This window comes from Carassius gibelio, chromosome B20 (assembly GCF_023724105.1).
Source record: "Carassius gibelio isolate Cgi1373 ecotype wild population from Czech Republic chromosome B20, carGib1.2-hapl.c, whole genome shotgun sequence".
Taxonomy (NCBI): domain Eukaryota; kingdom Metazoa; phylum Chordata; class Actinopteri; order Cypriniformes; family Cyprinidae; genus Carassius; species Carassius gibelio.
The window spans coordinates 16,366,176-16,388,384 of NC_068415.1; the positions used below are offsets into that span (position 1 = coordinate 16,366,176).

Genomic DNA, 22,209 nt, shown 5'->3' on the forward strand with positions numbered 1-22,209 from the left:
TTGGTGACCGTTCGAGTCAAACCAGGAACTGCCCTCAAGCCGAAGGGCGTGGCTTTAGCAGAGTCTCTCTGTACCTGAGTCTGAGAGCTGGACTTTGACTGGAGAACTTTGTGGAAACGGGAAAAAACTAAAAGACAACTTCACAAGGTTAGTGAGCAATTTAAATGAATACAGTGTTGATGGCGGAGGGAGAAACATCGCACTGGCTTTTATTTTACTAGAACAGTCACACCAAATTGTTAATAAATTAAAATCATAAAACTTGCAGTGTAGCCTATGTATCGTCGTAATACATGGATATAAAATAATTTAAAAGACATAGGCCAATTGTATATTAAAACTCTTTCATGTTTTTATATACATCATGTAAAGCTAGCCTATATGTTTTTTGGGAGGGCAAGTCTGCGCAGGTACAGTTATGTGCACGCGCATTCCACTGTCTCCATTGAACGTGTGAGTACACTGTCCACGAAACCTGCTATCTAGGATTTAATAGTGTGGTCTGCCTTAACTTAGTGTTTATTTCGTCTTTAGAAGGGTTAAAAGTTGTCAGTTTCACCCTTTGATCCCTTACGAAAGGAAAATATATTTAGGGTACCAATATATTTCTTAAAATATATTATTTTCCCTTTTTATTTTCTAATATTTTATATATTTGAATACATTTAATAATATATTGATGATACATATATTATATAATATATTGCAAAATATACAAATGATTGCCGCTTTCAATATATTGCAATATATTGGAAAAAAATAAATATATATAAGAATATATGCCTAATATATTACATGATTTTTTCCAATATACTGCAATATATTTTTGTTTCATAAGGGATAAACCATAACTGCAAGGCAAACTTTATTTGGCCTGATTTGGGCGAGGAGGATGCAATTATATCATTAAAAGCTAAGCATTATATAGGTGCATGGGTACTTTATTCCCAAGGGAAAATCAACAAGAACATCAACTCATATAAAACAATATATGAATAACAGAACACAAGAGCAGATATGTGTTTATCTGTTTTTATTTATTTATTTGCTTCCTGCTCTCAGTCAGGGCATTTTAAACAAAAAAAGCATAGAACTATATTCAATTTAATTACTTATAAATGTCTAATAAAAAATGTAAGACATATAAAACTAATAAAAATCTTTGTTGCTTTAGATTCTAACATTGAATTACTTTTTTTTCTTCCTCCAGGTAAATATATTTTTTCATATGTAGGAATACAGGACTAGCTGGTCCTGTATTCTCTATGTGCTCTGTAGCTCGGAGCTGGTGTTAGCTTGCAAAAACTATAGCCTCTAGAGGTCAAATCCCACATACCTGTACTTGTTTTCTGTGCTATATTAACTATTTCAGAAATAGTCAAGCCATTCTGGTTGTTACACGTGATTTTTTTTTAACTAACCAAACTTCAAAAACAAAGCCATCTTTACTCAAGTGTGACACTGTAACTTTAGCCCTGTGTAATCAAATGATTAGTCACTTACAAGAAGACTTAAAACCAAAACCAAATAAAATTTATTCCTGGCATTCGTGACACATTTAAAATAGTAACATTAAGGGATTATAATTATTTAACACCAAGGTTTTGTCATATGCAGACATTGAACAAGACTGTTTCAGTTGTCTGTGCACAGATATAGGTAGATGCTTGCGTAAGTTAAAAAAAAGGCATGTAGCCTTACTTCTAGGAATTCATTGCCTCAGGCAAACAACACAGCAAGACAGGCCCTAAAAGGGAATACATTCACAGAAACATGCCCTCACATACGTGCATGCATACATTCATAGCGTCTTGCTGTGCCTTTAGATTTTATGTCAGACAGCATCTGAACAATATGACACCACACTGCAAACCAGTCAATACTGTATCAGCTTTGCATTCCAGTAAATACAATCACATGGGTGTGAGAGATATAATTATTTGAGCACAGAAACACAGCCACTTTGAGCAAACAGAGTGTAAACTTTGGTCTAATGGATGCATTGAAGTAGGTAAATGGTATGTGAAGGCTTTTTAAATCTGGTAAAGTTTTAGGTTGTCTTAATAGCTATGCACATTATATGAGTTTAAAGTTTTTAAATGTATTATATCTATTGATATTCTATATATAGCCTATATAGATATAGTATATGTCAGGCTGAGTTACCTTATTTTTATGTTTAGACCTGCCATCATCTAACGCTCACTTAAAGTTAATCTTTAAAAACTCTAATAATTGTTAAATAGTAACATTTAACAAATCTCAACATGAATATCTAGTTTCATGCTATAAATTATAATGTTGTGATGCATAAATTCATTTTTTTGCTTTTAAAATGACTGCTTTTCGTTTTAGTGTATACAAGTATTATGTATGTTGCTATTAATGGGAAATGCCTTAGCACATGCCACACATGTTTCAATTAACTAAAAACCCTGTTCTTGTGTTTCCTTACTACCAGATGAGCTGACTGTGTAATGGTGTGTGGATATCTTTGAAGACATGGCGAGTGATGCAAGCACCCTTTCCTGGAAGGTACCCACCCAGGACTGGGATGGGGGCATCAAAAGCCCTGACCTGGGTCCTGTTGGAGATGGCGTTCCTGTAAAAATCATCAAAGTGTGCTTCAGCAGCAGCAACAATCTCAGCAAAAACTTCAAACTGGTCAAATGTGACAGCTCATGGCAGATTAAGGTATACATACACTACTGCTGTTTTTGAAAGAAGTGTCTTATGTTCATCTAGGCTGCATATATTTTCAAAAATTAATATCATAATGTGAAATATTATTAAAATGTAAAGGAACTCTTGTCAATTTTTATATATTTTAAAATGAGGTTTATTCTTATGATGTCATTACTCCAGTCTTCAATGTCACATAGTCTTTCAGAAATCATTCTAATATGCATTTGGTGCTCATTAAACTTTTTCAAATTATTATCAGTGTCAGCACATTATCAACACAGAAATGACGCTTAATATTTTTGTGTTGAGTTCAAAAGAACATCATTTAAGTGAATCTTTTGTAACATTATTAATGCCCTTTGCTGTCATTTTAAATGCGTCCTTGCTGAATAAAAGTAAAAAATCTTACTCTCCCCAAATGTTTGAATGGTAAACTGTATAACTATAAAAACTGATAGTCAGGGTATTTCTAGTTATATTATGCCAGATGTTGGAATACCGTGTCTGACGTGTTTTGCTTATCCATCAGACAATCATCCAGTCTATTCTGATCAGTGGGCGTTTGGGGCCAAATGTGCAAAACCCAGGATGCTTTGGGCTGAGGCTCAAACACCTCAAATCTGAAGAGCTCCACTGGCTTCATCCAGACCTGACTGTAGGAGAGGTTGAGCAACGCTACGAGAGCCATCACGCCGAGGCCGAATGGAAGTGAGGGAGAATGAAATGGCCACTCTTTACTCGTATCACCAGTTTGATGGCCATTATTTGACCTTTTAATAAATGTGTGTGTGTGTGTGTTTATTTTCAGATATGATCTTAGGATTCGCTACATTCCCACTGATTTCATGAAGAGGTTAAAAGAGGACAGGACGTTCCTTTTGTATTTCTATCAACAGGTAAGCAAACAGATTTTTCTTCCTGGTTGTAAGTGGTATGTTTTGTAAGTCAGTTCATGTAAATACTGTTACTCTTCTGGCAGGTGCGTTGTGACTACATGCAGCATCATGCTAGCAAAGTTAGCGACGGCATGGCACTTCAGCTGGGCTGTTTGGAGATCAGGTAACAAAAAGCATAGTCCTTTTGCTTTTATTGATATTGTCTGATTATCCAGTGTAACTGCAGGACTTCATGACCAGCAACTGAGTACATATTTCCAATGCTATAAAAAGAGTTTTCACAGGACTAAAATGAGCAATGTTTGATCATTAAATAATTCACGTCACTGTTTTTTTACTGTGTACAAAATATTATTGAATTGTGAGGTAATTTCAGAGCACTGCTTCACATACATACTGTATATGGTTTGTCTGTCTTTCAGGAGGTTTTATAAAGACATGAATGCCAAAGGTCTAGAGAAAAAGTCCAACTTTGACCTGCTAGAGTAAGTTCATATTTTTCATTTGTACTTAAGTAATCTTAAAAAGGTGAAGTGTTTGCTAATATGGTGCTTTCTTCTTTAGAAAAGATGTTGGTCTGGACCTGTTCTTTCCTAAGGGACTTATTGACAGTATGAAGGTTAGAGTTGTTTTCCACTTTTCTGTGGTGCCATTATTGTATTAAAGGAGAAGTGCACTTCCAGAATGAGAAATGTGCTGATAATTTACTCAACGCCATGTGATCCAAAATGTTCATGTCTTTCTTTCTACTGTACAGTCAAAAAAGAAATGAAGGTTTTTGAGGAAAACATTCCTGTATTTTACCCCATATAGTGGTCTTCAGTGGTGGCCAATTGAAGGTTGAAGGTCCAAATTGCTCTACATCATCCCAGCCAAGAAATAAGGGTCTTATATCTAGCAAATTTTTTTTTTTCAATTTTATAAGAAGATACAAACATATATATATTTTTAACCACAAATGCTCATTTTGCACTAGCTCGACCTCATGTTACTTTATCACACATGTGTGACACAGGCAGAAGTACCAAACCAGTGTTTACAAACGAAGTGCAAAGAAAATCAAATGGTATTTACAAAAAAAAAAAAAAATGATGTCGGACAGTTGTGACCCTGGAGCACAAAACCAGTCTTAAGTCGCTGGGGTATATTTTTAGCAATAGCCAAAAAAACATTGTATGGGTCAAAATTATCGATTTTCTTTTATGCCAAAAATCATTAGGATATTAATTAAAGATCATGTTCCACGAAGATATTTTATAAATTTCCTACCGTAAGTATATCTTTTTTGTTAGTAATATGCATTGCTAAGAATTCATTTGGACAACTTTAAAGGCGATTTTCTCAATATTTCGATTTTTTGCACCCTCAGATTCCAGATTTTCAAATAGTTGTATCTCCGGCAAATATTGTCTATTTGTATAACAAACCATACATCAATGGAAAGCTTATTTAGTCAGCTTTCAGATGATGTATACATCTCAATTTCGAAAAATTTTGACTTAAGACTTAAGGGTCACATTTTTATAAATTGGAGCAGATAACGGGATCAAGTTTTTGCCATATCCAACCTTTTTGAACTGAAGAACTAACCGCGTGTTTGAGGTTTCCAGCATTATTACGCAATGTGTGAAGAAGTGGATGTGCATTGCTTAGCTAATGAAAGATCAGTGTTACTGCCACATTTTCGTTTCTATTCATTTTCTGTATTTTATTATTATTACCGTTAAGTGCCACTAGGGGCGCTGTAGCTTAAGAGTGAGCTTCGTATGCAGAGAAGAGGTTAATGCAGAAGAAGAAGCGATCTCTCTAGAGAAAGAAGCGATCTCTCAAGAGAAAGAAAGATGCATGACTAAAGTGTGGTCATTAAGCTAATAAGAGAAATAAGATAAACAAAAAGAAGAAGAAAAAGACTTAAACTAATTCCTCTCTCGGTACTCAGCCAACGAGGTATGTTTTGTATGTTGTATTTGTCAAAATAGTTTTATCTGTTAGATTTCTTTCTTTAAGTTAATTATTGTTTGTTCTGTGCTTTTAGTTTTCACGGTGTGTTTATGATCCTGACTAAGCTGGATTCAATAAATCCATCAGTATGAGAAAGCCACTTGTGTCTGTTTGGTACCTGGAGGAATTATAGTGAAAACTCGGACTGATCTGCATGCGGGTGGAGGCGAGGCGGCATGATCAAAGGAGCAGCAGTCTTGCCACAGCGTGATCGGCACGTGAACAGAGCAGGGAGCGCGCACGGGACCAAAGCACACGATTTGAAGAGCAACACTTTCAGATAAGACCATAAGATGTGTGGACACTCATAAGTTAAGGGTTTGTCTAAACAAGGAAAACAAAACACAAGTTTATGGTTGATTAATCAAACTGTGAAAAGTGAAAGTAACGTTTTGCTATTCCTAGTTTTGTTTTATTAAGCCACAGTGTAAGTTCTAAAGCACCTAAGTTTAAGCATCAGTACTTTTGTTTTATTGGGCTATTTGTAAAATTCTGTATTTTATGTGAACAGTTTAAATGTGAATAACTCTTATTTGAATACGTTTTGGGTATATTTAAGTTGACAGTAATTTAAGTTACATTCATATTACTGCATTAAGATTCAGTGTTACATTTTTATTTTATTCTGCCTTTATATTTTAACTGCCTGCAGTACAGGGGTGACTTTTAGTTAACGTAAAGATTTTGCTGTTTAGTGACAAGTGACAAGACGTTAAAATGACTGATCCAAATATACCACTAAATAGTGCAGAACCCCAGATGCAGTCTGAAGAAACCCAATGTACTAATCTTAGTGAGCAGCAAGAATCAGTACAACTTAGAAGAAGTCAGAGAGTGAAAACACTCACAGAAAAGGGAAGAGAAATGCAGGATGAGAGAATTAAAGGACTCCAGCAAAGATTTAACTACAACTATGAAAAGTGGAGAACACGTGCAAAAGCATCCAAGTTACCCCTCTCTCAAACAGAATCCTTGAATAAAGACATACTTGAAGATATTATTGGTGATGTTAGAGGTCTTTGTGCAGATGTCACAAAAGTTTATGAAGAGTTACGTAAGCTCACCCCACCGGATCAGGAGTCACGTCGCAGAGTAGATCTGTGTGTGGAGATCTCAGGTTTCCTCGTGAATAAAGCAACCAGCCGATTGGAAGGAAAAGAGGAACCAGATTGGCCAGAAGCAGGCTCCCTCTTTCAAACTGTAAGCAATAAGTCAAGCTCCTTCAACACCACTAAGAACTCAAATGAGCATTCACATAGATCCTCTATAAAACGTCAAGAAGCCGCAGCAGAAGCAGCAGCGAGTCAAGCTGTTCTCAAAATATTAGAAGAACAAGAAACGGAACAGCAAGAAATAGAAAGACTAGAAGCTGAAGTCAGGAAAAAGGCAGTAGAACAAGAAACATTGATTAGACAAAAGCGCTTAGAAAGAGAGACAGAAGAAATTAGATTAAGAATGCAGAGAGAAGCAAAGTTTAAGGCTCAACAAGAAGCAGAGTATGCAGCTCTGCAGAGAACACTTGATGAAAAGAAAAGAAAAGTACTGCACCTGAAAAAGGTCAAAGATCTAAAGGCAGCACAAGCAAAGATGCAGGTTTATGACCAAATGAGTGCAGTAGAAGCGCAAAAGATTGATGTAACAAAGATTAACACAGAAATGAAAGACGCTGAACATGTAAGCTTCCCATCTCTGCTTAAACAAGTTATACCCCAAGCTGCAGCCACTCCTACAAGTGATGGTACATCAGATCTTGTTAAAGTGCTAGCAAGTGCACTAAGTGCTAGCCGTATCCCTGTTCCGGAACCTACTGTGTTTTCTGGGGATTCCTTAAGTTACAGTGACTGGAAGCTGTCATTTCAAACGCTGATAGACCAAAAAAATATCCCAGACAAGGAGAAAATATTCTACCTTCGGAGATATGTGAGTGGACCGGCTAAGAGAGCGGTTGAAGGATACTTCCTGCTTGGAACCGAATCTGCATATGCTGCTGCCTGGAAGATTCTGGATGAAAGATATGGAAATCCATTCACAATTTCGAAAGCCTTTAGAGACAAACTGCATGCATGGCCCAAAATTACCTCAAGAGACAGTTTCGAACTAAGAGACTTTGCAGATTTCTTGCGCAGTTGTGAAGCTGCTACAGCTCACATCAAGTCATTAGAGATCTTGAATGACTGCAATGAGAACCAAAAGATACTTTCCAAACTTCCAGACTGGCTTGCTGCTAGTTGGAACCGCAAGGTTATTGAAATTGAAGAACAAACAAATCAGTTTCCCACTTTCAGCCAGTTTGTTGAGTTTCTATCGAGAGAAGCCAAGATAGCCTGTAATCCTGTTACATCTTTACAGTCACTTAAACAATGTGAGCCTAACAAATCAGACAAACCGAAGCTTACAAAACAGAAAGAAATTGGAGTTAAAACCCTGATGACGACTTCACAAGAAAAGATACAACTGGTATGTGTATTCTGTAAGAAACCTAAGCACAGTTTACACAAATGCAGAAGTTTTCTGGAAAAGGCTGTGTCAGACAGAGTCAGCTTTATTAAGTCAGAAAGGCTATGTTTTGGTTGTCTCAAACCAGGCCATCATTCGAAGAGCTGTACCAACCGCAATATTTGTGAAAGGTGCAGTAAAGGGCATCCGACTTGTCTTCATGAAGATAGAGTTAAGGACAAAGGAGAACAAAGGCAACCAATAGCTAATCCAAATCCAAGCAACGAAAGGTCAAGTCAAAGCGACCGAGTTCAAGAACAAGTCACTTCCATGGCTACGACTAACCGAGTTGCAAGTCAAGAAAATAACACACAGACAGCTGCAATCATTCCTGTGTGGCTTTCATCTTCCACAAAACACAAAGAAGTTCTTGTGTATGCCTTACTGGATTCGCAAAGCGATACAACCTTTGTTCTCAGTGAAGTTGCAAAGTTACTAGAGACAAACCAAGAACCTGTTAAACTAGAACTGTCTACTATGTCTTCCCAGACCACAGTTGTTCAGTCCGACAGACTTCAAAATCTTCAAGTTCGTGGCCTTTACTCAAGCAAAATAATCACTTTACCTCCTACATACACACGAGAATTCATTCCAGCCAACAAAGCTCACATTCCAACTAATGAAACAGCTAAAGCTTGGCCACATCTGGAACACCTTCAATCAGAAATCGCACCTTTGCAAGATTGCGAGGTAGGATTGTTGATCGGATATAACTGCTCACAAGCTCTTCTGCCGAGAGAGATTGTGTCAGGCAAGGAAGGCGAGCCATACGCTCAGCGCACCGATCTTGGTTGGAGTATAGTTGGACAAACCAATCACTGCTTGAACTATGGAGATGCAATTGGAATTAGTCATCGCATTATTGTCAAGAAAGTCATCCCAGAGCTTAAGCCTTCTCTAAAGCTTCAGAACAAAGTCCACTATGTCAATAGGACAACAGTAAAGGACATCACCCCTTCGGACATTATCAAAGCACTTGAAGGAGACTTCTCTGAAAGAGCCATTGAGGGCAACCCTGTATCACAAGAAGATTTAAAGTTTCTCACAAAACTCAAAGAAAACATCACACAAAATGAGAGCGGCCACTATGAGATGCCACTACCGTTTCGTGACGAAAGACCCACATTACCAGACAACAGAATATGTGCAATGCATCGCCTAAAGTGTCTTGAAAGGAGATTAAAGAAAGACAAATCATATTACAATGATTACACAAACTTCATGGATGACATCATCTCAAGAGGAGATGCTGAAAGAGTCCCTGACAAAGAGTTGAATAACACTCCTGCATGGTATATCCCACATCATGGGGTCTATCACCCACACAAACCCGGAAGAATCAGAGTAGTATTTGATGCCTCGGCCAAGTACCAGGATACTTCTCTCAATGACCACCTCTTAACCGGTCCTGACCTGACAAACACATTGGTTGGTGTTCTTTGTCGTTTCCGCAGAAGTTCTGTCGCATTCATGTGTGATATAGAGCGGATGTTTCACCAGTTCCATGTCACAAAAGAAGATCAGGATTACTTAAGGTTTCTTTGGTGGGAGAAGGGAGATTTGGAAGCATCACCATCAGTTTACCGTATGAAGGTCCATCTTTTTGGAGCAGCGTCTTCTCCAGGCTGTGCCAACTTTGGCCTAAAACACCTTGCTGCCCAAGGACAAGGTCAATTCAAAGAAAACACCATACACTTTATACAGAGAAACTTTTATGTTGATGACGGTTTGGCAAGCGTTCCTACTGAAAGGGAAGCCATTCAGCTCATCAAAGACTCAAGAGAGCTCTGTTTCAAAGGAAAGTTAAGACTCCACAAATTTGTGTGTAATAGTGAGAGAGTTATGTCCACTATTCCAGAAGAAGAGTGTGCCACAGTGAAAGACCTTGACCTGTCTTTAAGTTTACCACGCATTGAAAGAGCTCTTGGAGTTGAATGGTGCGTCACTTCAGACACATTCAAATTCAGAGTTCAAGTCAAGTTGAACCCCCTTACAAGAAGAGGTGTACTTTCTACTGTCGCCTCCATTTACGATCCCCTGGGGTTTATTGCACCGTTCGTCCTCTTGGGAAAGCAGATTCTTCAGCAAATGTGCAAGGATAAGGTTGGGTGGGACCACGAGCTTCCAGAGCACTTAAAACCCCATTGGGAATCCTGGATTAAAGACCTTCCAAGTTTAGCTAACATGCAGATTCAAAGATGTTTCATTCCTACAGATTTCGGTCAGGTTAAAAGCTACGAGCTTCATCACTTCGCAGACGCCAGTGTCAATGGATATGGTGCTTGTACTTACCTGCGAGCCATTAACCAATCAGATCAAGTCCATTGTTGCTTGGTAATGGCCAAGTCAAGAGTCACACCTACTAGTGTCACAACTATCCCTCGACTCGAACTCTCAGCAGCAGTTGTTGCAGTTAGAGTCAGTGATCTACTCAGGACAGAACTTGAAATCCCATACATTGCTGAGTTTTTCTGGACCGACTCCACCGTTGTTCTCGGCTACATAAATAATGATGCCAAAAGGTTTCAAGTCTTCGTAGCGAATCGGATACAAAGGATCAAGTCAAGCACAAAGCCAGAACAATGGGCGTATGTCGCATCAGAGCAGAACCCTGCAGACTACGTTTCTCGAGGCTTAACCGCAGAACAACTGAAGTCCTCTGAATGGTTTGAGGGGCCAACATTTCTCTGGGAGAAGAACATTCCTGATAGAGATGTTAAGGTGGGAGAGATCAGGGAAAATGATCCAGAACTTCGCAAAGCCTCTGTGTATACCATCAATGCAAAGGAAGAGCAAACTATTTTCAGCAGATTTGAGAAGTTTTCAGAATGGTCCAGATTGATAAGAGCATTTGCAATCTTGAGAAGAAAGGTCAAGGAACACAAGGGTGATATACAAAGGATCAAAGAAAGTACAACTTTGGAAGAAAGAAAAGAAACAGAACTGTTTGTCATCAAAATAGTTCAAGAGAAAGCTTTCGCAGAAGAGATAAAGAGTCTAAAATCAAAGAAAACAGTTTCCAAGACCACAAATCATAATCTGTACAAACTAAGTCCGTTTCTGGACGAAAAAGGAATCCTCAGAGTGGGTGGACGTTTGGGTCAAGCTGTACTACACCCGCATGTAAAACATCCTGCCATACTTCCCAAGGACAGTCATATTTCAACTTTGCTGATCAGACATTTTCACACGAAGGTTCAACATCAAGGTCGTGGAATGACTATGAATGAGTTGCGTGCAAATGGTTGGTGGATTCTTGGGAGCAGCCGTGCAGTTTCATCATACATCTTCAAATGTGTCAGATGTCGCAAATACAGAAGGAAAACGGAGCATCAAAGTATGGGAGATTTGCCAGTAGAACGAACTGAGTCTACCCCGCCTTTCACTTATGTTGGAATGGATTGCTTTGGACCAATATACGTCAAAGATGGACGAAAGGAGCTCAAGAGATATGGACTCATACTAACCTGTCTATGTTCACGAGCCATACATATTGAAGTAGTAGACGACCTGAGTACAGACGCATTTCTAAATGCTCTGCGAGCATTTATTGCAATAAGAGGAAATGTGCGTCAACTGAGATGTGATAGAGGAACCAATTTCATTGGGGCCCAGAGAGAACTCGCAGATCTCATGAAAGAAATGAATCAGGAGAAGGTAAAAGCGCTTGGATGTGAATTTCTCATGATTCCCCCTTCGGCAAGCCATATGGGTGGAATATGGGAAAGACAGATCAGGACCATCCGTAGTGTTCTTTCAGCCATCCTTGACCAGTCAGCAAAGAGACTCGACAGTACATCCTTGAGAACCTTGTTGTATGAGGTAATGGCGATTGTCAACAGTAGGCCACTTTCCATCGAGCATTTAAGTGATCCAACAGGTCCTGAGCCATTAACGCCCAATCACATTCTCACTATGAAGTCAACCATTGTTCAACCTCCTCCAGGAGAGTTTATGAAAGAAGATTTGTATCTTCAAAAAAGATGGAGAAGAGTACAATATTTAGCCAATGAGTTTTGGATTCGTTGGAGGAAAGAATATTTGCTCAACTTGCAACCAAGACAGAAGTGGAATGTACACAGAAGGAATCTGAAGATAAATGATGTAGTGCTTCTACAAGATGACATGGCACCACGTAATGAATGGAAGCTTGCCAAAGTCACTGATGTCTATCCAGGAACTGATAACAAAGTGAGAAAGGTTCGACTTTTGGTTAGTGAAAGGACATATGACAAGCACAGTAAACTTGTGACTAAGACAGTCTCATTAGAACGACCTATTCATAAGGTTATTGTTTTGCTAGAAGCAGACTAAGGGTTTGTTTTTATTTTCATGTTCAGTTTGTCAGACTGAGTGTAAGTCATAGAAATCCCACAGTAAGAGTTGTGAGATTGGTGGGAGTGTTACTGCCACATTTTCGTTTCTATTCATTTTCTGTATTTTATTATTATTACCGTTAAGTGCCACTAGGGGCGCTGTAGCTTAAGAGTGAGCTTCGTATGCAGAGAAGAGGTTAATGCAGAAGAAGAAGCGATCTCTCTAGAGAAAGAAGCGATCTCTCAAGAGAAAGAAAGATGCATGACTAAAGTGTGGTCATTAAGCTAATAAGAGAAATAAGATAAACAAAAAGAAGAAGAAAAAGACTTAAACTAATTCCTCTCTCGGTACTCAGCCAACGAGGTATGTTTTGTATGTTGTATTTGTCAAAATAGTTTTATCTGTTAGATTTCTTTCTTTAAGTTAATTATTGTTTGTTCTGTGCTTTTAGTTTTCACGGTGTGTTTATGATCCTGACTAAGCTGGATTCAATAAATCCATCAGTATGAGAAAGCCACTTGTGTCTGTTTGGTACCTGGAGGAATTATAATCAGCATTTGTGGTCAAAAAGTCTGTACATTTTTATTTCTTTAATAAAATGACAGATCATTTTGCTGGATAAGACCCTTAATCCTCAGCTGGGATCTTGTAGAGCAATTTGAAGCTGCACTGAATCTTCAGTTTGGACCTTCAACCCATTGGCTTACATTCAAGTCCATTATATTCCTGGAATATTTTTCTCAAAAAAAAAACTAAAAGAAAGACATGAACATCTTGGATGACATTTGGGAGAGTAAATTATCAGGAAATATTCATTCTGGAAATGAACTCCTCCTTTAACAGGCTATTTTCAAAGTTAAAAGTTAAGCAGTAAGTTGTTTGTGTTCAGTTTTTGGTGTTTGACGTTTCAACTGCAAACTCTTACCAAGATATTTAAATTCAGCATAAATTTAGATTTGTTCATATGTAGTTTTTTTTTTTTTTTTTTTTTTTTTTTTTTTTGTTAATGAAAGGGGAAAAAATGGGATAATATGCAGCTAACCAATCGAAATAAACCCTACAATAAATCAGGACCCTGATAAAATAAACTGAAACAATAAACAAGTAGCAGCTTATAAGAGCTTAGCACACTGAAATTTTACCTCTAAACTGTTACATTTTGGTTTTAACAGCCCAAACAACTCAGGAAGCTCATCCAGCAAACATTTCAGCAATATGCATTACTTAAAGAGGACGAGTGTATGATCAAGTTCTTCGAGACCTATGGGGAATTCTCCAACTTTGACGAGGAAATATTTCCTTGTGAGCTAGTGGTAAGTTCTCCTTTTTCTTTTTTTCAAAGTGGAAGATTTAATGTGCTAAATCGAATTGACTAAAGTCCCTCTTAATCTACACAGCAAGGTTGGAGTTTAGCTGTGGATTTAGTCATTGGTCCCAAAGGCATTCGGCAGCGTACCAAAGCAGACTCCACTGTGAGCAACTTCATACTTAATTCCAATCAAGTTTTTATTCCTTATTTTCATGCCAGTTGCCATTGTCCAAATGTTGTTTCAAGTTCATGCTCGTTTACTCTCCCCAGGCTGTTCGCCTTGCTGAATTTAAACAGATCCGGAGTATCAAGTATAACACACAGAGTGATGGCAGAACATTATTACTTATCGAAATTGAGGGTGCCAAACAGGTGAGAATGTTCTCACTTCAGTATTAGGTTGTTAAACTTCATATGCACAGTGACACTCTTGTGGTAAACTAACCATAAGCCTTTTTTCCCATCCCTAGCCCCTTTCCATCAGTGTGGCTTCTTTGGCCATTGCGGAGAACATGGCTGATCTGATCGATGGCTACTGTCGGTTGCTTAACCACACAGACTCATCTTTGATAGTTGGTCCAAATAAGAGCAAATCTCCTAAAGGTAAGCCTCAATTAATGTATGTCTGCGAATGTCAATAGTCATTTTACAAAGAGTCATTTAAAAGAGTTGGAGCTTGTGCGGACTACTTCCAGGGAATTGATCATTATTTCTTTTCTAAATTCTTGCCGTCTGGAAGAAGTCTGAGATAAATGACTAGACCTTTACTGAAATGCTGAGAGTTGATGGCAGCTCCCCTCTGAATGTTGTGCATTTTGAATCATGTCTTTTGTGATTCATGTGGGTTTGGGGATTGCCATATTTCTCTTTATTGCAAACTGAGATTTATCTTTGCTGTCTTAGGTGTACAGTTGCGCAACTCTCTTCCTGAAATTCCCTCTGGGTGAGTACATCAACATTCCTCTATATCTGTTTTCTTCTCCTCAGGACTACAACACAGAATGAATATTAATTGCTATAACTCTAAAGTGATCTCTTATGGAATAATTCACAACGTGAAATGGATTTGTGCTTTATTTCACTGTCCTTATTGTTGTTCGCTCTTTCCTGCTGTTAGGAAGAAGACAGAAAGCTTCAGATACAGCAGTGAGTATCAGATTCTCCTTTAGTTTAGTTACAATCCAGACACTCAGCTTGATATTTGCTGTATTATGATAACAAGTTCACGATAATGTGATTACTTCAAATCTATCTTTCAGACTCTGATATATACTGTGAGATCCCAGATGAAAAGCCGCCACCACCTGGTGTGTATGGGAATTGTTCAGTTTCAGTAAATCATGCACTTATTCATTATTGCTTGTACTGATGTGCTCTTCATGTGTTTCACAATAGCAAAGGTTGGACTTTCCAGAAAAGATATTATCCTGAAACGTATGCTGGGTGAAGGCTTCTTTGGGGAGGTTCATGAAGGAGTTTACCAGAAAAAGGCAAGAAGAACTAGTGAGAACTAAAATGTTTTTGCAGGTCAGATCTGGATTATGGATTTAGCGTAATAGTGTTGGATGTCTTCCAATAACATTAGCAAATCTCATCATTGGTGACTTAGCTAATACAGTATGATTAGTTTCATTTTTTAATAGATTATTTTTAATTGTCTTGGTTAGAATGGGGAGAAGGTTAGTGTTGCGGTGAAGACCTGTAAGGAATGTGCGCCTGATGTCAGAGAGAAGTTCATGGGTGAAGCTGGTATGTAAATGAAACTTCTGGGTAGTTTTTATAGCCTTTGAAAGCCATGTTTCTTTAACGATGGCCACTTTTGGAATTGTGGACTTTTAGATTATAAATCATCACAACATATTATTTTTTTTTTTATACAATGTGTGTGTATACTCATCAATCACCAGAGAGTCTTTTTTTTTTTTTTTTACCAAACTGTCAATTTTTCTTTTTTTTTCTAGCATATCTCAAATGAAGTATTGGGTTTAATAACATTCTGTGGTGGAAATAAAATTTTCAGTATTCTTGGACTTCTTTCACTTGCTAAGGCTAAAATTATAGATACAATTTTGTGTATTTTACATAAACAAAATAAATATGATTGCATAATTTGACAAAATTACAGCTTGATTAGAAATTACGCACACAGAAAATCAAGATTCACACAGCATTATATTATATGATATATGAGGAAGCCTAAATTTAAAAGGTTGATGGCTACTTGAAAAAATGAATGAATAAAATCTGAAAACACCATGGTCATTTTTATAAAGAATATACATTTTTTTTAGATGTTCTAGGTGCAGCTAATATATTTTATTGTGTTTAGAAATTGTGAGAAAAACTTTATATTTTTTATCCTTATCAAATAAATGACACTCATAAATAATCAACGGTTAAAGTCATGGGATTAAACATAGTTGTGGACAGTTGGTTCAAAAGACTGAGATCCACTGCTGTTGTCTCTGTGAATTAATTTTTGTAAAACCTGAAAAATTGTTTGCTGTTGTGTAAATGACACAGTAGCAGAAAGTCATAAAAACGATGCAATAATATACTAATAAATAGTTTTCACATAATTAATTTGGAAGCTTTATTTAAAACCTTTTTTTATGTTGAGTTTTTATATTTTAAGAAAATCTGGGTCACCGGTTTTGAAACAATCTACAGTATGTTAGACATTTGAAATGTAGCAAAAATAAACAATAAAATATACAAATATAATAATGAGTAACTGTTTTTGATCTTTTATCTGAATTCAGTCATCATGAAGAACCTGGACCATCCACACATAGTGCGACTGATTGGGGTGATTGAGGAAGACCCTGTGTGGATTGTCATGGAGCTGTGTCAGCACGGGGAGGTAAACAACAGCCCAGATGCTGGATGTTATCACTCTTATTTGTATTATATGCCAAAACACGTCTTTTGCAAAATTACAGGACCAATAATGTTGTCACTATGAGTGATTATTTTGGGGAGGGTGGTAATATATTATATGAGATAGAGGGGTTTACATAACTTTTAGATTAAATCTATAAAATTCCCTTTCAATCCATAGCGTAATTCAAATGGCCAGAACCGCTGTGATTGATATAGCCAACTCAATTAAGAGAATGCCATAGATATGGCTCTATTAACATTTACAGGATCTGTAAAACTGTCATAAACTGTTTACAAACTCACAGGAAGTTCAGTACTGAATGAATCAACAACCCTGCGTCTTGTCAAGTACAGAATAACTGGCCTGAGCAGTCAGTTAATTTTTTTTATTTTTTATTTTTTTGCTGTGCTAATACAAAAAAATACTTGTTTTGTTTTTACAGCTGGGGAAGTACTTGACAAAAAATCAGCCGAGTTTGACCAGCGTAACTCTGGTACTCTTCAGCCTACAGATCTGCAAAGCTCTTGTTTACCTGCAGGGAATGAACATGGTCCACAGGTGAGACATGCACTTCAATTTTTTATATTATTCATTATCTGGTGTATACTACAATTCAAAAGTTTGGGATTGGTACAGTACATGTACACCAAGGCTGTTTATTTGATAGTGAAATATTATTACAATTGAAATAACTGTTTTGTATTGTAATATATTTTCAAATGCAATTATGGCAAAGCTGAATTATCAGCATCATTACTCCAGTCTTCAGTATCACATGATCCTTCAGAACTCATTCTAATGTGCTAATTTGCTGCTCCTGAAACATTTCTTATTATTATAATGTTGAAAGCAGTTGTGATGCTTAATATATTTGTGGAGACACTGATACATTTTTGAAGGATTCTTTGAACAGAAAGTTCTAAAGAACAGCATTACATTGACATTTTGTAACATAAAAAATTTATTTAGAATAAAAATAGTAATTTGTTAATAAATAAAATCTTACCGACCTCATATGTTATAATGGTTTGTGTATGTATAGTAATGTTTTTGAATTTTTAACAAAGCATTCTTGGAAATCACTGAAATTGTCTACAGTACGTCCTTACAGTGGGCGTAAATGTCTGAGACCATGAGGTTTTTATGATTTTTTCAGATTATGATGTAAAATGAACCATCTTTTCACTCACTTTCTTATGCTGATAATATGATTTATTATGGACAAAGCTACAAAACAGAATCATTTTCACTAGTGGTATAATGAATGGATATTTTCATTGTTTTTTATTTTCATTTTCATTTGTCATTTGTTGTGTGTTGGTGTGATCTGCTTGACAGAGACATAGCTGTACGAAATGTGCTTGTTGCCACACCTGAGTCGGTGAAGCTGGGTGACTTTGGCCTTTCCAGATACATAGAGGAAGAAGAATATTACAAAGGTTACCTCAGCTGTTTTAAAACTCATTAAAGTTATGAATTGTTTAATCATTTTATGCTTCATCATTCCATTCTCTGTTGCAACTATAATCATTTAACTCCTCTGTTACGTTATAAAATCTTCTAAAATATTCTTTGTAGGGTTTTTTTATATTCCGTTTAACAAGCAATTTCTCATTACCTTGCATTATGTCTGCAGCATCTGTGACTCGTTTACCGATCAAATGGATGGCTCCTGAATCTATTAACTTCAGACGCTTCACTGCAGCCAGTGATGTGTGGATGTTCGGTGAGTGAATAGAAGAAAGTTGACATGTCGACATGTCTATTGTACCAAACAATGAAACTGTTACATTCATTTAGCCGGACACTCGCTTGTTTGATTAATTAATATTCACATATATATATATATATATATATATATATATATATATATATATATATAAGACAGAAAAGGTGTTCAGAAACCAGTATTTCTAAAATTGCCTTCATGGCTCTTTATCAGTCATCGTAAAATTCTCACAGGGCACATAATTCATTTTTATGAATCCAATATCCAGTTTTGGCATGCTTAACCGTACTGTGCTTACAAACATTATTCAGTGCTCCAGGGCCACTATTAAACTTAATTTATACAAATTGTGTTACAATAACTGACTTTAATTTCCATCACAACTTTTCACAATTTGCCAATTCATTTTAATCTAATTTCTTGGTGCAAGAATTCTGTTGATATATAACACAACTGTAAAAGCTTCTGTACTGCAATTTATATTTGCTTTCAGTTAATATTATTCTTAATACTGGGCTTGAGACTTTATTTCTGAAGCCCCTCACTAAAACACTGGTTAAATAACAGGACTAGACAGACAGAGAGCCCTCTGTTTCTGGAGCTCAGCTGCTTTGACTCAGTTTCTCTGATTGATGGCTTCACATAAGAGTGCTGCTCCTCCAGATGCACCATCAGTACTGAAGCAAGGAGAAAACCATGGACAGATGATCCCAACACAGTTACTTAAGCTTTAGCCTTTCTTTTTTTTTCAGAAAAGAGCAACTGAATTATTATTCACCCTCATGTCATTCCAAACCCGTATGACTTTCTTTCTTCTGTGGAAAGATATTTTGAAGAATGGGATAGATAGACATAAGAAATAAAATGGAAGTCAGTGGGAAACTCTTTGATCTTTTGTGTTCCTCAGAAAAAAAGAAAGAAATGCAAACAAGTTTGAAATGACCTGAAAGCGAGTACATGATGAGAATTTTCATCTTTGGGTGAACTATCCTTTTAACATTTACTTATCTTTATGGGATATTATGATATTCCTAAACACCAGAGTTGTAAAATGCACAAAAGTCTATCGAACCTTCCATGTGATTTCCCCCTCACTTCCATTTTATCCTCTCGTGTTGCTCTCGTCCAGCTGTGTGCGTGTGGGAGATTATGAGCCGAGGTAAACAGCCGTTCCACTGGCTGGACAACCGTGATGTGATTAACCAGCTGGAACAGGGCAACAGGCTGCCCAAACCTGAGCAGTGCCCTCCTGCCCTGTACTCTCTCATGACCCGCTGCTGGAGCTACGACCCCCGCGAGAGACCCACCTTCACCGAGCTAGCCTGCAACATCAGGTTTCTCCCTTCATGCCCTATAATAATATAGCTCTGTATCTTGTGCATTCATAAAAAAAGCCTAAAATTACCTGCCGTCATTTGATGATCCTGAGGTAAAAGTAACACAGTGGTGCAATCAATGTTTTTAATATTGAATCTTTTTTTTTACTAATGAGAGGATTGAAGTGACTGAAATGTTATTTATTTGGTCAAAATGATTAATTTGAACCAACACGTTGTTTTTAACAGTGATGTCCACCAAATGGAGAAGGAGTTAGAGGTGGAGAGAGAGAGAGACAAAGCCCGTAGCACCCGGATCCTGGAGCCCAAGCTTACCATTAGTGAACCTCCACCAAAAGTAGCTGTCAGCTTTCATATGCTGTTTGTTTGCTCTTTCACTCAGTTACAGCAGCACATTCGGCCTAACGGTCAGTGTGTTTTGTTTACACCTCCAGCCTTCCAGAGTCAATACTAGCCGCTTCGGAAATACCCTTGGTGTCGGGCTACATCTTCAGGTTAGGTCATGTTCATTTTGTTGAAATATCAAGACACTAAGCACTACATTGTTTTTGTAAATATAGAATCCTTGAATACTGATATTTAATTGTATATTCATTTATAAATATGTTTTCTAAATAGAATTGAATAAATATGAATATACGTAATAACTAATTCAAGTCATTATGTTTTAGGTATATGTTTATTCATTAAGTATTACTGTATTTTTCGGACTTTTAGTCGCACCTGAGTATAAGTCGCATCAGTCCAAAAATACGTGATGATGAGGAAAAAAACAAATATAAGTCGCACTGGACTATAAGTCACATTTATTTAGAAACAAGAGAAAACATTACCGTCTACAGCAGTGAGAGGGCGCCCTCTCGTGGCTGTAGATGGTAATGTTTTCTCTTGGTTCATTTCTCTTGGTTCATGTCAAATTAATTTTGATAAATAAGTCGCACCTGACTATAAGTTGCAGGACCAGCCAAACTATTAATAAAAGTGCGACTTATAGTCCGGAAAATACGGTATGTATGTTTAAGTATTAATTGGATATGTTCTGCTTTGATTTTCACCAGCTTAATGAGGCATTATGTGCCAGTTCACCAGACCTGGCCAGCCCGTGTGATTACCAGTCACCTGTTGACTCAACTAACATCCTCTCCGTGACCACATCCCCACCCCGTCGCCGCAGTCTTGGGGTACAATTAGGCCTGTTATCAAATGTTCTGCTTTCACTGTTAATGTATTTTTTTATGCATTTTCATTATTTCATTTTTTTTTTATCATAAAATATTTGGCTTTCACATTCATCTTTTTACTGTTTTAATAATTAATAATATTTTATTAGAAGCTATCTATTTTCTGTGTGTGCATGGGGTAGGAGGGTGAGTTTAGTTTCAGGCCGACCAGTAAGGAAGATGCTCAGCAGCTGTGGCAGGAAGAGAAGGAGCGTATGCAGGATACTTTGATGATGCAGAAAGAACAGATGGAGGAGGACACAAAATGGTTAAAGAAGGAGGAGAAGCTTCTGGTAAGAAGGAAAGATTATTTACCAATCTCTTATGTATGCCTTTAATATTTGTTATAATATACATTGCAAGCTTGCTGTCCTTTCTCAGGACCCAAAGGTTCATGAAGACACAACTATTGAGGTTTGTATTTTTATTACATACATTTCATCAGTAACATTTTCATTTTATAAATCGAATGTATTTTTTTTTAAATTGTAAAATGTACTGGTCATACACAACCCCAATAATTATTTTATTTATTTATTATCAGACACCTGAACCGCCAATTAGTTATGGTAAGTCTTCTGCATTCTACAGGTGATCATTAGAAAACATTTTAAAGAATTAATCGCATTTTATTAAAAAATAACCATTATTCTAGTGTCATATTAACCTTTCCTGCTATACTGACTGTATCCTGTGTCACTTAAAGCTGAGCTCCGTCTACCTCCTTCAAAACCACCCAGAACTACAGTGCAGGTAAGGACAAGTTTAACATGCATAAATTGTATGCAGGGTGTACATATCAAATATTTGGCTCTACTTTCATGGAACAATGATAGGAAACATAATTCAGTTTCATGTGCCTTCAGCCTACACCTACAGCCGAGCTGGACCGCTCAGAGGACAGTGTGTACCAATGTGTCATGGATGTAGTGAAAGTGGTAGTGCAGCTGAAAAACGACATCAACACACTGCCGTCTACTGATTACATTTCTCCAGTCAAGGTGGCAAAACAAAAGCATTGATTTAAATCTGATGCCGCTTTTGATGAACATTTCCATTAATAGTCATTTTAATGTTTTTGTCTACAGGCTGTTGGACTGTCGTTAAGAAATCTGATCAACAGCGTGGATGATGTACTACCAACTCTGCACGTTTCCTGTAAAACAGAGGTAGTATTTGTACTGTTTGAAACCGTTTCTGGAATCTGATTTCATATCATGTCTGGGAGTTTTTGTAAAACTTTAAATACTTGGTTCAAAGCAATGCAGTGAAATGTGCTGTTAAAAGTGAGTTTAATCTTCTCCATTCCAACTGAGATTTTAATAAGAGTATAAA

At 37.1% G+C, this 22,209-nt stretch overlaps 2 protein-coding genes across 3 annotated transcripts in view; both read left to right on the plus strand.

The window, feature by feature from the left end:
• Window positions 1–22,209, plus strand: part of ptk2bb (protein tyrosine kinase 2 beta, b) — a 23,004-nt gene continuing 795 nt past the window's right edge. Inside the window, exons 1-30 of the mRNA XM_052586265.1 lie at window positions 1–147; window positions 2,462–2,694; window positions 3,215–3,393; window positions 3,494–3,581; window positions 3,665–3,744; window positions 4,004–4,066; window positions 4,146–4,200; window positions 13,568–13,708; window positions 13,793–13,867; window positions 13,975–14,076; window positions 14,175–14,307; window positions 14,608–14,647; window positions 14,822–14,850; window positions 14,964–15,011; window positions 15,100–15,194; window positions 15,372–15,453; window positions 16,467–16,567; window positions 17,031–17,146; window positions 17,927–18,027; window positions 18,225–18,314; window positions 19,447–19,651; window positions 19,883–19,991; window positions 20,089–20,148; window positions 20,713–20,835; window positions 21,018–21,167; window positions 21,256–21,288; window positions 21,419–21,443; window positions 21,581–21,627; window positions 21,741–21,875; window positions 21,963–22,043. Coding sequence (XP_052442225.1) covers window positions 2,503–2,694; window positions 3,215–3,393; window positions 3,494–3,581; window positions 3,665–3,744; window positions 4,004–4,066; window positions 4,146–4,200; window positions 13,568–13,708; window positions 13,793–13,867; window positions 13,975–14,076; window positions 14,175–14,307; window positions 14,608–14,647; window positions 14,822–14,850; window positions 14,964–15,011; window positions 15,100–15,194; window positions 15,372–15,453; window positions 16,467–16,567; window positions 17,031–17,146; window positions 17,927–18,027; window positions 18,225–18,314; window positions 19,447–19,651; window positions 19,883–19,991; window positions 20,089–20,148; window positions 20,713–20,835; window positions 21,018–21,167; window positions 21,256–21,288; window positions 21,419–21,443; window positions 21,581–21,627; window positions 21,741–21,875; window positions 21,963–22,043 — 2,778 coding nt within the window. The 5' untranslated portion in view covers window positions 1–147; window positions 2,462–2,502. The remainder of the gene's footprint in view (window positions 148–2,461; window positions 2,695–3,214; window positions 3,394–3,493; window positions 3,582–3,664; window positions 3,745–4,003; window positions 4,067–4,145; window positions 4,201–13,567; window positions 13,709–13,792; window positions 13,868–13,974; window positions 14,077–14,174; window positions 14,308–14,607; window positions 14,648–14,821; window positions 14,851–14,963; window positions 15,012–15,099; window positions 15,195–15,371; window positions 15,454–16,466; window positions 16,568–17,030; window positions 17,147–17,926; window positions 18,028–18,224; window positions 18,315–19,446; window positions 19,652–19,882; window positions 19,992–20,088; window positions 20,149–20,712; window positions 20,836–21,017; window positions 21,168–21,255; window positions 21,289–21,418; window positions 21,444–21,580; window positions 21,628–21,740; window positions 21,876–21,962; window positions 22,044–22,209) is intronic.
• LOC127983886 (uncharacterized) lies at window positions 5,263–12,912 on the plus strand. 2 transcript variants are annotated; one of them, XR_008160510.1, is made up of 2 exons: window positions 5,263–12,758; window positions 12,847–12,912. XR_008160510.1 is itself a non-coding variant. In XM_052586264.1 (2 exons), the coding sequence occupies exon 2, from the start codon at window positions 6,300–6,302 to the stop codon at window positions 12,390–12,392; it is 6,093 nt and encodes a 2,030-aa protein (XP_052442224.1). In that variant the 5' UTR covers window positions 5,263–5,528; window positions 5,617–6,299; the 3' UTR covers window positions 12,393–12,912. The 2 variants fall into 2 exon arrangements, 1 of the variants encoding a protein (XP_052442224.1); XM_052586264.1 differs by having other exon boundaries at window positions 5,263–5,528; window positions 5,617–12,912.

Coding starts and splice junctions, on each gene's coding strand:
- LOC127983886 (XM_052586264.1), top strand. CDS start 6,300: ATGACTGATCCAAATATACCACTAAATAGTGCAGAACCCCAGATGCAG.